The 14,273-nt window shown below is 64.3% G+C and overlaps 1 protein-coding gene across 1 annotated transcript in view; it reads right to left on the bottom strand.

Annotated features, from left to right (window-relative positions):
* Positions 1-14,040, bottom strand: part of FBLN1 (fibulin 1) — a 66,013-nt gene extending 51,973 nt beyond the window's left edge. The window contains exons 1-2 of the mRNA XM_054582520.1: positions 13,956-14,040; positions 1,145-1,250 (exon numbers count right to left, since the gene is read on the bottom strand). Of these exons, the coding sequence (XP_054438495.1) occupies positions 1,145-1,250; positions 13,956-14,040 (191 nt within the window). The remainder of the gene's footprint in view (positions 1-1,144; positions 1,251-13,955) is intronic.
* Between the last annotated feature and the right edge of the window lie 233 nt (positions 14,041-14,273).

Raw genomic sequence — 14,273 nt, 5'->3', positions numbered from 1 at the left:
CCAGAAACCCAGCCTGGGGGGGCTCGGGGCCAGGCTGCCGCTATCGGCAGGGTCAGTAAACAGGCGGCTGGGACGGAGCCCCCCGCTTGGCCGCAGAGCCGCCAGCGCCCCCGCGATGCAGCCTTTCCCGCACTGAGCCCCGTGCCAGGGCCAGGGTCCCAGCTCTCACTCATCGGGCGCCCCCCCGCCCCCACCCCGGGCCTCCAGTCAATTCAGCGACCCACGCAGCTCATTTTCCCTTCCTTTGTTTGGTCTATGAGGCTCTGACTTCTGAAGAATTTCCGACATCGAGATTTACATCCTGTGCCACGCTGGCAGGAGGCATGCGATGCTCCAGGCTGAGGCCAGCGAGCCTTCCCAGCACATTCTTTCCCGGGGGGCCCCCCGCCCCCGGCAGCCCACAGCGCCCTGTGTCAGTCAGGGCAGAGGAATGAACAATGTCAACGGATGGAACGCTGGGTACCCTCGCCTTCCTGACATCTGCTCCTCGGGGTCCGGGTTCACACCCTGCCGCCAGCTCCTGCCGGCTCTGGATACGGGAGAGCTCAATCTCCCCGTCTGTATAATGGGCGAACAGCCCCCTTAAGTGAGACGAATGAGCGCCCCATGCATGGCGCTAAGCAGGCGCTTCCTTAAGGCTTGCTATAGTTTTTACTGTTGCTTTTATGGTGACAATCAACATTTCTTATCGGCATCATTTATTCTAAGCTTATATTCTCCCCAAACTGCAAGGGCGCTGGCGTCCATTCAGGGAGAGGAGAATAAAATCAGTCCATCTAGATGCTGGCCGCTGCGTGGGGCGGGCCGCTCTCTGGGGCACTCTGCTCCGGTTTTGCATCTGAAAGTGGTCTGTCCACACTTTTATTTGCAAAGCACTCGCAGTTACGTGATCGCACTGCCCCCCACAGGACCCCTTTGTGTTAGGAGGGAAGTGAGCTGGCTGCAGGGTCAGCTGTGGCAGAGGGGGCTGCACCCCCAGACTTTCCAGCGAAGGGGACGACGCCCCCCAGTCATAGGACAGTCCAGGGACCAAGGGACCGAAAGAGGCTGGGTCGCCAGCCCACCGTGCCCCCGACAGCCCTGCCTCCCCCACTTCCCTCTAAACGGACCCACCCTGGTACCGCGCCAGCCGCCGCAAACGTACCTGCACTGCTTGGATTCCGAGGCGTATGGCAGCGAGCAGTCCCTGTGCTGGGTGGCCATTTGATGTCCATCTGCACAGCAAGCCTCCATGGGGACGTCCGCGCCCGCTGCACAGGGAAGAGAACGGGGTGACTGGAGACGAGCGCCACCCCACTCACCCCGCACGAGGTCCCCTTGGACGCACCCCGGCCCAGGACCCCCTCCTGCTGCACCAGCTGGAGGCCCCTTCCTTAGGCGTCCACGCGTCTGAAAGGGCCATGGGCACGTCCATTCCTTCAGTCACGCGGCAACTCGCACTGAAACCTCGCTGGGCCCCGGGCTGGGAGCACCCTTACTGCTCCCTCCTAGAAAGGCCTAAAACCTCAACTGTTCTCTCCCAAGTCCATGCCTGACAGGGTGCAGCTCAGCACCGGGGTGTACACTCAGCCGGACAAATCCCTGCTCCGACCACACCCTGGACACTCAAACGGGGACCCTGCCCAGACGGGGACCCTGCCTTCCCGGTCCAGAGGGCAAGACAGACGTGAGAGAGGCATGACTGAGCCGCCGCCCAGACGAGCAGTCGGGGTATCCAGGACACACGTGAGCCCACACGACAGTGGTTCATGCCACTAACGACAAACAGTGCAGAACGAGGGAGGCCCGGAGGCGCCCAGCGGGGCCGGCGTCGAATGGCGGGACAACGGAGGATGGCTTCTCTCGAGGGGCGACCCCCCTGGCGCGTGCGGGCGCCTGCCAGGGAGGGCGCGCTGTGCACGCAGGCACGGGGAGGAGACGCTTTGGAAGGGTCCTGCGACGCACGCATGAAGCCTCGGTGCGAGGAGAGAGCCCGTGTCTCCAGACCGGCTTCTGGGACCGTCTTGCTCTCTTCGGTTGCACAGCCACTTGCCACAGGGACGTCAGCCCGCATCCAACAGATGATGGAACTGAGGCTGGCAGGGCCGCGTCTCTGCTTCCAGAGAGCACAGGCGGAAGGCCCCCGCGGGCCCCAGGTGGGCCCACTCACGCCCTCACAGCCGGGCAGTGGCTCGGGGAACCGGGCTCTCCGCCCCCAGCCCGGCCCTCGGCCCACGGGACGGAGAGGTCCGCCACGCCCCCAGGAACATGCAGCTGGGGAGCCAGGCGCCCTCAGCGAAAGGGGCTCCCGTGGCCGAAGCATGAGCACCGCAGCCTCTGCAGTCGGGCCGGGGGGTCGCCTCGCAGCAGGAAATTTCCTCCCGGGGCTTTGAGAAACACCATGTGTTCTCACACGGCTGCCAGAGCCCCATGGGGCAAATCCCGCCCGGCCCAGCAGTGCATCCGGGCCCCGCCAGCCACGGGTGCTCGGTTCGAGCTCATTTTCCTTCCACGGCGGCCCCCTCCGGCGGCCCCAGGACGAGGCTCGCCCTTGGGCGCAGCACGAGGCTGAGACTTCCGGAAACACCGGCCTCGGCCACCTGCCGCCAGCCACCGCGAGCACCCGCGCGGGTGGCGTCCGGACCAAGTTCCGTGGGCAGAAGGAGCAACCGCCGCTGCCCACAGAGACCCCGGGTGGTCAGCGCCTACAGGAGGGACTGAGCCCAGGAGGAGGGAAGACCTGGTCGCAAACCAGACCCCCAAATCCCACCACGACAGCTTCAGGCTTCCCTTCCTGGGGCCTCCGAGGAACCGGGGACCTCTCTCCACGGTGAAAGACGGACCCGCGCCATCCTCCCTCTCCCAGGCTCCCCCAGGCCAGCGGGCAGAGTCCAGGCTGGTCTGGGGGAGGGTGACAGCCCCCCCAGCAAAGCCTGCCCGTCCCCTGGCCCCTGGCCCCTTGGCCAGGCCCCGCCTCAGCGGTCCCCTCTCCAAATTCCCCGACGATGCCACTTGGTGGACGTGGGAGAGTCACCAGGGGCTGAGGTTCAGATAAAACTGTCTGGCGTCGTGGGGCTCCCAGCCTCAAAGCAGGGGAGCCATCCAGAGGGGGAGGCGGCAGCCATGAACGGGGCGGACCTTCCTTCTTGCCTCAATTCACCTCGAGGAAAAGCATTCACAAACTGTAGGACCCTAACTGTCACAGATAAAACACGGCCGTGGTCCACCCCCGCGGTGACCGAGACCCAGCCACGTGGCCTGAGCCTGAGGCCACCTCCTCTCTGTAGCCAATCCCAGCTCCCATTCACCCCAACGCCGGCCTTGCTCCCCAGGGCCGCCTGCGCCCGCCTGCCGCCAGCCCGGCCCGGGGGGCCCTCTGCTCCCACGGCCCCGTGTGCACGGAGCACAGCTCACCATTTTCCAACCTTCCATCTGCCTTGCCCTCCCAACCACAAATGTCTTGAGAGCTGGCCTGTCTCTTGTCCTTTGTCCCTGGGCACAGAGCTGTCACACAGCGGTGGCAGACGTGGGCTCCAGTCCCTCGGGCTCTCTTGCTCGGTGACCCTGGGCAGACCACGACTCCTGTCTGAGCCACAGCCTCCTCGGCGGTTAGATGGGGCCTGAAATACCTTTATAGCTGCTGAGAGGACGGACAACGCTTTAAAAGTTCTGACACACAGCGCGCCCCAGGCGGCAGCAGCTCGATGGTGTGTTCAAGGAGCCAAGGGGGTTTGCTTGCCAATACCCAGAAGAGATGAGGGAGTCACGGCCCCGTCTTGGGGTGCAGGACGCCCCAAGCTCCAAGGCCTCCCTCGGCCTCTGAGAAATGCGAGCAGCAGAGACGTGGGCGGACTCCCGTGGCGGCTCAGCAGGGCGAGAACTCAGTGCTCTGAGCTGTGCAAACACTTGGCGCGGTTTCTCCTGGGAGCCTCAAGCACTTTGAACCTTAGTCTCCGCAGCACAATAAAATGCTAAGTCCTAGACTGTCCCTGGAATGCAAGCGGCCACAAAGCTGGACCCTGAGCAAAGCGGAGCCATCTGGGGGCTGTGTCTGGGGGGGCTCAGAGGCTCATCCTCCTGGGCCGTGAGGCGCCCCCTCCACCGGGGTGGGGGTCCCTGCACGGCCCCAGGGAGCCCGCCGGAACCACGGCGCGGCTGGGCGGTGTGGGGCAGAGGTTTGGGAGCAGCGTGGGCAGGGCATCACGCCTGCATCGCAGGAAGCGGCCCGACCCGTGCTGGGCCTGCAGAGAAGGCCCCCCTCATCCTCCACCTCCCAGCCGCCCACCCCTCAAACTCATTGTTGTGCCACCGTACCAGGCGCACGGCATCACAGCGTCGGGCAGAAGTGGCATCGTTTCCAACCAGAGACCTATGTCGTTTCATATTTTTCACTCCTGGGAACAAACGGCTCTAACTGGACAACTTTACCCATAAACCTCCATTCCTGAAGTCCCCGTCATTTCCTTAGGCCAGAGCCACCGAAAGTGAGGAGCAGGGTCAAAGGGGACCCTTCTCACCCCAGATACCCACAGCGATTGCTGTCCTGAGAGGCATCCCTGCTCCACAGCCCCGCCGGCGCTGCGGCCAGCTGGGCCGGGGCTCACTGGCTGGAGCGCATGGGCTCCTGGTCAAGCCCGAGGCGCTGACCTGGGACAAGCTGAGAGCTGGGGCTTACAGTCGGTGTGGCCTGGGTTTTCCCACACTCCTCCGCGGTGCCTGGGGACATGGCAGCGCAGTGTGGAGGAAGGTTGCAGTCTCAGATCGACCTGGGTTTGAACCCTGACCCCATGAGCAGCTGGGCACCCCAGGCAAGTTCCTGGAGATGTCTGCCCTCCGGTCCCGGCTCTGTCCCTCCTCTCTCTCCATTTGCCACTATCTTCCAAGCTGCACATTTCCAGGGACCCGCCACCAAACTGCCACGTCAGTGACTGTTGATATGGACTTCCTAACTAGGAACAGAAGAAGCTAAGTGCAGTTGAGTCGCTGAACATAAACGTTAAGGTGACCCCGTCCCCCGGAGGACCCCACCTTACCCACCAGCACCAGCGCCTGGCTAGCGCGGCACAGAGCCCAGGTGTCACTCAAGAAGCAGACCCTCTCCTGCCTGGGCTCTGGCCCATCTAGGCTCTGTCCTTCTCTGTCCAGCCCTGTCACCTCCAGACGTTACCCAGTCCTGTTGGGTGTCCCCACCCGGAGTCTCCCCGCCATCACGGCCACGGCTGTGGCACTTCAGCAGTACCGGGCGCCCCTGTGCACCCGAGGTCCCCACATCACAAGAAGCCAGGGAGGCCAGGCCACGCGTCCCCCATCCTACAGATGCAGAAACTCCAGCTCAGAGGGATTCAGTGACCAGCCAAAGGCCACACAGCCGGAGGGGCCGTTGAGGGCAAAGCCAGGCGGGGCCTTGGGCCTGGCGCCTCGGAGCCGTCCTGGCCTGCCTCCCCTGCATCGACGGACGACTCCTCGGGGGCAGGACTGGCCTTTTTCTCCTCTGCCCCCGCCTGCGCCCGGAGCAAACACCGAGGCTCCGTGTGTGAAACAGGACAGAGTGGCCAAAGGCCTTCAACCAGGGCCCAATCCAAGACCGTTCTTGGATGCAGAGGCTGCTTGCCAAAGGGTCTCTTCATCAGTTGTGGGAGTGGCAGGGGGTGCAAATGGAGTGACCGTGAGGGACAATCCTTGGCTGGAGCCCCAGCAAGATGCAGGGCTGGTTAGAATTTCAGCAAGAGCCGGGGATGTGCTAAGGGCCACGTGCGGGTCTGAGACTCCAGACCTGTAACTTTCTCGGCCCTAAAGACAGGGGCCCCCCTCCACCCACCAGAGGAAAACAGCTGCGGGGACAGGAGGGGCCTGGTGCAGAGAGGGGAACGCCCTGCACAGCTGTCTGGGGTCACCGCTCAAGATGGCAGCCAAGGTACCGCCAGCGGCAGTTGGTCTTTCAAAGGCTGGCATGTCCCGTCCAGGAAAAGATCTGCTGGGAACTTGTGTCCCCAACAGATGGAGCCGCCCCCCTTTCTTAGACGGCGCAGAAAAGCCAGTGCGGGTCCCCCCCCCCGGCCGCCGGCACACGCCTCTGCTGAGACAGGCCCCAATTCCAAAGGGACATCGGAGCGGCCTTCGCTGGTCTCTTAGCCCCTTCGTGATAAACAAGCGTTGCCCAGGTGATGGGAGGCCCCTTAGGCCACAAGGGAGGCCCCGTGGGCCAGGGAGTCGCACAGGGAGGCCACGCCGAGGCCGGCGTCCCCGCTTCGTCCCTGGGGCTTACTGTGTCCGAGCGGCGCTCGGCAGCCCAGGCACGCGAGGCCACCTCTGGACCCCTGGGGGCGATGCCCACACCTGCGAAACAGCTCCAGGCGACCCCGTGCTGGCCGCCCCCGCGCCCGCCAGGGGCTCACCGGTCACGCTGTGCCCACCGCTGGGCTGCAGGGGTCCCTGCAGAGAGGGAGGACCTCGGGCTGGTCTGGAATCTTCTTTCTCCGCTCACTTACCTCTCCTCTGAGAAAACGCTTCATGGGGCCTTGTTACTCTCTGGTTCTGTAACCAGACTGTGTGGATTAGATAGAGCCACCAAGGGCGACGCCCAATATAAACCCAGAAGAAACTCTTTTGCCAAGTCTTGTCAGCCCCGATCAAACGTGGCAAGGGAAGGCGGCCTTGCAGGTTAAAACTGCCTCGCCCGGACCCAGCTGCCCTTCTTCCTAAGCCTGAGCCCTCTTTCTCCATCACAGCGGCCCAAGCAGGGCTGGGGAGACCGACGTGGTGACCCAGGCAAAGCGCTTCCGCCGGACCCCGACCACAGGAAAAAAAACAGAATCTTCAAAATGAAACAAAGACATCGGTTACGACACCCACAAGGAGAGAACATGCTGTTCTGTCGGAATCACATGTCCCCCCCACCTCCAGGCTGACACAAAATCACACGGCCGGCCCCCCACCTCGTCACCCCTCTTCCAGAAAGAGATGCGCCTGCCCAAGGTCGTCGGGGGTCCTGCCCACGCCTCCCCACGGCTCTCTGTGCTGTGCGCTAACTCATCTGCACGCTCAGAACGCCCCTGGTAGGACCCTCCGCGTGCCCGGCTCTGAACGGGGGGCGGGGGGCGCAGCGCTGAAAGAGCAGGACCCTGTCCTCAAGGAGACGGGCTAGGGAGACGCCGGGCAGTCGTCACCGAGTCGTGTCCCTGTGGCTCTGCAGGTCTAGCACAAGGACAGACCCCTCCCGCTTCCAGGCCACCGACCGCCCCAGGAGGAGGGAGGCAGGACGTGTGCAAGCACCACAGGGCAGGTGCCCCCCACCGCCGAGGGCTAGCACCTGCCATAGGGCGGCGGGGCCCCGAACAGAGAACCGGCTGGAAGGCGGCGGCGAGAGGGAAGCAAGGAAGGCCATCTCCGGGAGGGGAGGAGAAGCGCCCTCGCCCTCTGGGCAGCGCCAGCCCAGGCAGTGCCCGCCTGCGACCAAGGCTAGCGGACGTGTGGGCTGTCCTCACGGCCCCCGCCCCTCTGGCCGTGGGTCTGCACCTGTCTTGTGCCCTCCGCACCTGGCTTTTGGAAGCTGGACACGAGGGGCCGGGTGGCCCTGGGTCTGCTCCTCTCCTCGGGCCAGCTCATTCATACCCACACCACTTCAAAGGCCACTTCCTCCAGGAAGCCCTCCCAGCAGCCCCCCAACACGTACACATGCGCACACACGCACACGGACACATGCGTCTCCTTTGCCGTCTGGTCTTTGCAGCCGCACTTCCCAGCAGGCAGCACAAATGATCGGCCGTGTGAGCGCTCAGCGCGGGAGGGCCGGACCAGCTCTGCCTCCTTCTGTGCCCGGCCGCATGCCCGCCCCAAGCAGGCACCCGGGGAATGTCTGCGAAGGAAAAGCTGGACAAATGTCCTCGCGTGTCCCCAGCAACTCCATGAAATGGGGGCAGGGAGAGGTTAGGCCAGCTGCCCAGGGCCACAGGGCAAGCCCAGAGGTGGCAGGAGAATCCACACACACGCCCCCTGTAGAGCGCCAGCGGATGGCAGCTTCCCTTGAAGCGAGCCTTAGAAAAATGGAGACTTCTCTGTCAGAAAGATGTGTGAGGTGGTCCAGTGTCCTTCTTAAGGATTCGATGTGCGAGCCAGGCTGCCCGGGCGGGGTCCTGGCGCTGCCATGTAGCCACTGTGCACCGGCAGCCACGCTGCCTGGCTTCTCGGGGCCTGGTGTCCTCGCTCCACGGCACCGTGGGAACGGAGACAAGAGCAGCAAAGGGGCAGGGGTGCAGGGGGTCTCAGGTACTGATAAAAATGAGAAGCGTGTGTAGGGAGCAAAGCCCCCCCGTATTTTGCTTCCGCAGGAGACAGAGCTGAAGGGGAGGCAGGCTCACGAAACACAGTGAATGGCACTGCTAGCACAAACGCGCTCTATGAGCAGCCGCCTGAAAGCCGGTCCTGGGACACCCTGAGGACGGGAGCTACCCGGCGGCCTGTCCCTCCTGGAGTGCCCCGTGGGCCGGGCCCGCCCGCGCTGCCTCCTCCGGGGTCTCACCCAGCCTCCCCTGCAGGCCGACTCCCGCACCCCTGCCTGCAGGCTGCCCTCAGCCCAGCCCGGGTTCTGCCTGGGTGTCTGACAGGACGCTTACGGCGGCCACAGGCACCTCTAACTTCTCCCGCCCTGTCCAGCCCTCCCCGTCCTAGGGACTAGCGTTCACCGTCCGCACAGCACTCCCGCCAACACAGCAGGGTCGGTGCGAATTACTCCTCCCCTGCCCCGTGTCTGAGCCCCAGGCAAGTCCTGTCCACTCTCCCCGCAAACGCCCCAGATCTGTGCACTGCTCACCGGACCCCTGGCTCCCGCCCCGCCCGGGGCACCTTGATCCCTGGACCCCGGGCGGGCCTCTCTCTGGCCTATTTTGTCTCCACTTCCATCCCCTGAGCGTCCATTCACCACACAGCAGTCCAGAGAGACTTCTAGAAACGTGAGTCAAAGAGTGTCGCTCCCCTGCGTAAGAGCCTGCAGTGGCTTCCCGGTGTGTTTAGGATAAAGCCCACTCTGCACCCTGCTTTTCAAGGCCCTGCCCAACGGCGTGGGCCCCCCCACCCCGACCCCCTGCTCAGGCACTGACTCCCCGCCCCCGCGGCACACGCTGATCTTCGCCTTCCGGATCCCCGACAGGTCGATCATTCCCTCCCCAATTCTCCTCGGGCACCCGGCAGAAAACCTGGGCCCCCGGCTTGTTCTTTGGTTCTTTGCCACTAACCGGGACCGGATCCCCAGAGGGCCCGCCCCTGTCTAGGTGGTGTCCCCTCGGAGCGGCCTGGAGCTGGCCATCCAGGGATGGCGCACATCATGCGTCCTCCCCTGAGGGTAAAGTAGGCTCCGGGCCCCTCCGCCCCCCAGAAGGAGGAACAGCGCCCGGCCCGTCCAGTTCCCCAGGAGGCGTCCCAGCCCCCGCAGCGGCCACGTCAGCACCACCCTCTGGCAGGGCCACCTGGCCCGGCTGGGGACAGTGCCCCAGCGAATCGAGCAGGAACACAACATGATGAGCTCCAGGGCCAATGTCTGCAGACACTGGCCTGCCCTGCTGTGTCCAGGGCCCAGGGCGGCCAAGGGCGCTTTCGCTATAGAGACGCCAGGGAAGGGGCCGCTCCCTCTGCCGCCCGGGCAGCCCGGGCCTCCCCCAGCACCTTCCTGCAGCCAGAGCCAGCTGTCCCCACCTCCATGGGTGGGGGCGGGGCCTCCTGTGCCCCACCCAGAAGGCAACAGGGAGGGCCTGGCTCAGGCCACACCCGAGAGGGAGCCAGGGCCCAGCCAGACCCTGGGCTGGACATCCCAGCAAGCAGCCCAGGGCGGCTCGGCCACTGAGCTCAACCGTGACGGGTGCCGTCCCCTTGGGGGTGACCTCCTGCCGAGCCCCGTAAAGGCCTGAGCTGTGACTCCCGCTTCTGGGGCGTCCCCCATGTGTGGAGATGCCTCTCCTTCCATAGGAAGCCCCTCGTGTGCACAGCCCGCATCTGTGGGATCAAGTGCTGTCCTGCCAAGGGGTGAGACACATGGGGTCCCGTGTCCGGTCCCCTATTTCCTGCCCTTGTTGTCCCGGGCAGCTACCTACCTGCTCTGGGCCTTGGTCTACAGGCCTGCAAGGTGGAAATCACCACAGTTCCCACCTCGTAGCATTGGTGAGAGGATTAAATGAGCAACCAAGTCTGAGACATTTCAGTTATAACCACCTCCTAGAGCAGAGCAGGGTTTCATTCCACGGTCAAGGAAACAGAAACAGAGAGGGTGTGGGAGTCGGGGGAGCTCCGGGGGTCACCTTGAGAGTTGGGGCCCGCCTCCCCAGCCCCCTTCGGGAGCAGGGCCCTCCCGGTGACATGCAGGCGGCGGAGGCGACGGGCACCCCCAGCTCCCTGCCGACCCCGCCTCCTGCGAGGCCCCGCTGGGGTGCGAGGAGGCAGGCCAGGGGAAAGGGCGCTGGCAGGAGAGCCCAGCCTGGTCACCGTGCCTGCCGCGGCCAGGTGACTCGGGACCGATGGCCCAGCCTCCAGGCCACACCCTCCCTTTCCTGAACCCCCTCCAGGGCCTCTGATCCCAAGAAAATCAACATAATGGATGCCCGCCATCCCCCCAACCTGGTTTGGTTATGAGACCGTTACAAGGAGCCATACAGAGCCTCCATGAGCATTTCTTAATGAACTCGTTACAATTCACTATTTTGCCAAAGGAAAATCTTTCATTGTGTGAAACATACTGGCAAAACCATTGCGCGCCCTGTTAGAGCTGCTTTCCTGACACTTTATCCACACAGCGCCCGTTTCTCCCAGGCCCCACCTGGGAAGTAGGGAGGCCAGAGCCACCCCCACGCTCCGGGACGGGGCAGAGCTCCCGGAAGCTTCCCGGAAGCCCTGGGCTCTCTCTTGCCTCTGGGCCTCTGCCCATGCCATTCCCTCTGCGCGGAACACCCTCCTCCCAACTCCACCCGCAAACCCAGCCAACTCCTCCTGCTCCTCGCACCCCAGTTGGCATGCTGCTGCCTCCAGGAAGTCTTCCCTGATCCTTGGCCAGTTGGAACTGGTTTGTCATTGCTCACTTTTTCTGGATCTCCCAGGGGACGAGCCCCACAGGCTAAAGGGGCTAGCCTGTCTTCCCCGCTGCCGTCTCCCAAGACCTTGAATGGCGTCCAGCCCAGGCTGGTCCTCAGCAGGTCCTAGTGACCAGGTGCCTAAGCGGCGCGCTGAAGCCGCTCTGCCCAACCTTGACCAACGTGGCTTTGACACCTGGCAGCTGTCAGTTCAGTGGCCCTGGTGGGCCTGTTTTCCTCGCTGGAGAAATCCAGTCTTAGAACTTTCAGAGCCATTTTGGGGAAAAGGACGCTGTCCCCTCCCAGGGATGGGGACAAGACAAACAAGAGAGTAATAACGAGGCCTCGGCGGCGGCACGGCCCTCTGCTCTCCTCCTCTACCCTCAGACAACCAAGGAATCCAGTTTCCTTATCTCTGTGTCAGCAGAGAGAAAACAGGGGACTTGCTCTCAGCCCCGCAAATGCTGCGGCGCCCGCTGGGACCTGAGGACGAGGGACCCGTGCCCCGCATGCCCCACCCGCAGCGCAGGAGCGGGGGCAAAGCGCCACCCTGAGCTGGGGGGCCCCGGGCAGTGCCAGGAGGGGGCAGGACTCAGAGCCGCTGCCCCGCCAGGCCCCCAGCTCTCATCTTCACGCATCTGGCGTCCCAGCAGCCCCCCGCGGCCCGCTGGGCCCCCGCCACCTCCTGGGAAGCTTCCAGGATCAGCAGCGAGCAGGCCACATGTTTGCAGGCCAAGCCCTCTCTCCTTTGTTCTCCCTCCCAGCAAATTTCTCTGTAATCAGTTGGAGCCAAAGGCCAAGAAAGCCTTGGAGAAAACACAGCCCCCTCCGCCTCTCCCCCGGGGCGCTCTGTAAATCCCAACAGGACTGACCCGCGGGTGGCTCAGCGCTGACCTTGGGCATGACATCTCTGTGGCCGGGTCACCAAATGAGTTCCAGCAGATTAGCTAAAGGGCCCGCCACTTGATGGCTCTTTCCTCGATTGCTTTTAAACTGCTCTCTGGAGGGCGGGGGCGGGGCCACCTGCCCTTCCAGGGCTTCAGGGGACCTTCCAGCTTCTGAGCCTGTAGCCCCAGAAAGGAACCAGGCACCAGGCAGTCCTTGAACTCCCTGTCCCCAAGCCACACAAACCTTGTACAACTCAAAAGAGGGACCAATCCAAAAGAAACAAAGGCCACAGAATAATCCAGGTGTTCCCATCTGAGCGGACAATTCAGAGGTTTCTTTTATACATTTTCAAGTTGGGTCCTTCTCTATGAAGAAGACGGTGGTCAGCCCGCAGCCAGGGGCTCTGGGCCGCTCTGGCCTCACAGGACAGGTGTCCTCTCCGAGCTGGACACGCCAGGCTGCCGGGGAGCGTTCCCGCACAGCAGCAGAAAGGAACAGTGATGGAGGCCTGGGGCCCTGGCTCGGGAGAGGCCGCCCTGCCTTCTCTCTGGGCCCCAGCGGCCTCGTCTGTAAAGGACAGCGGGCCCCGGGGGCCCCTCCCATTTCCCACAGGGAGTCTTGCGCGGCCCCCAATCCGGGCCGCTCTGTGGGCTTTCGCGCCAGCCCGCGGTCCCCTGAATGCCCTGCCCTCCCACCCCCACCAGCTCCTGCCCCAGCACCGGCTCCCCCAGGAAGAACCCCGAGCAGCCCTGGGGGCTCAGCCCTGGAGGGTGAGCCCTGCACCGCCCGTGCTACCTCCCCCACCAGACGTTCCCCCACCCAGAACGTGCTCAGGGTGAAGCTGGTGCTCAGAACAGCCAGAGCCCCACAAAATCTGCTGCAGCGACTGAGCCCGGAAACTTCTGCGGAGCCCCTGCCCCCGCCCCACCTTGAATCCCCAGGCCAGCACAGCCGGGGCAAGCGACCTTATGACCGAGGGCGACGGTGGTCACCTGAGAGTTAAAACTCAACTAACTCCAAGATAAAGAACCTGGGATTCCAAGGATGATCAAATGACCCTTTGACCAAGGTGGAGGGTGGTCACCAGACAGTTAAAAAAGGCTCAGCTAAGCCAGAGACAAAGAGCCTGGAATTCCTTGGGTGGTGGGGGACAACTTCTGGGCCTGGCTCAAGGAGGAACAAAGCCTCCAGCAGGGCAGGCCTGGCAACGACTAGTAAGCACGTGGCGTCGGCAGGGACGTCAGAGGTCACGGCTCTGAGCAGAAGGGCCCTGCGGTCACCCCCGTGGGCACGAAAGGAGAAGAAAGAAGGGTGAATCTGGGTGCTCCCCACCCCACAGTGTCAGTAGGGCTTGGTGGTCTCCTTTGCCTGGGGGTGAGTTTGGAAGTGGCCTGTCCCCAGCCCCAGCTGAGTTTGGAGCCTGGCAGAACCTCTGCCTGGCGGGCTGTGTCCTGGGAGGGCAGGCAGGGGACCCCCTACACTCAGCTGTCACTCTGGCACCTCAGACGGCTCCCTTCCTTTCTGACTTCTTCAGGTCCGCCCCTGCCCCAGGACAGGTTTTGTCTGCTGGACAAATTACTGTTCCCCACCTCCTGGTCTCAGTTTTCCCACCAGCAAACTGGGTACAACAGCCCTTACCTAGGGTGGAGAAGGGCGCAGTGCGCCAAGATATGCCATGGGCGCCCTAGCCCGGAGAGCCTGGCACTGGGCTGGCCCTTCTTCTCCCCGACCCCGGGGGTGGGTGGGCACTAGGGTGGGCTCACTGAGATGAGCTGGCCTTCAGGGGGAGGTGTTCGAGGGGGGTCCGTCTTTAAAACAAGCCCGGCAAACCAGCGAGGTAATTAGAACCGGAGCAAGGAGTGGGGTGTGGGGCGTGGGGGAGGGAACGTCGCCCCACTCCGACTCTGGCTCCGAGTGGCCCGCAGCTCCAGAACTTCCCGGGAGCGCGGGGCTACGTGATCGGGGGACACTAAAGTGGGGCCCGGGGACCCAGGACGCTCCTTCTGTCCCTCCCGCCCCTCCCCGCCGCCCCCCTACCTGGGGCCGCCAGCAGCGAGAGGCCGGCGAGCAGCAGGAGCGGCAGCGGCAGCGGGGCCGGGGGCGAGGGCGCGGCGCGCTTCATGGCGCGGGCGGAGGGCGGCGGGCGGCGGAGCGGACAAAGGCACGGGGCACGGCGCGCGGCTCCTTGGCTGGGGCGCGACTCTTCGGTTGGTGCGTGGTGCGGGCACAGCGCGGGATCCACGCTCCGGCCAAGCCTCGGCAGCCGACGCGGGGCCCAGCGGCGCCGTTCAATTATCCCGCCCCGGAGGAGGGCGTGGGGAGGGCGCGGCGGAGGCGGGGCCGCGGGCGCTTGGC

Source organism: Pteronotus mesoamericanus, unplaced genomic scaffold (genome assembly GCF_021234165.1).
Source record: "Pteronotus mesoamericanus isolate MK-2021 breed Mesoamerican mustached bat unplaced genomic scaffold, CSHL_Meso_final contig_702, whole genome shotgun sequence".
In the NCBI taxonomy this organism is placed as follows: domain Eukaryota; kingdom Metazoa; phylum Chordata; class Mammalia; order Chiroptera; family Mormoopidae; genus Pteronotus; species Pteronotus mesoamericanus.
The sequence above is the reverse complement of the archived record's forward strand: the minus strand, read 5'-3'. Positions and strand labels throughout refer to the sequence as shown.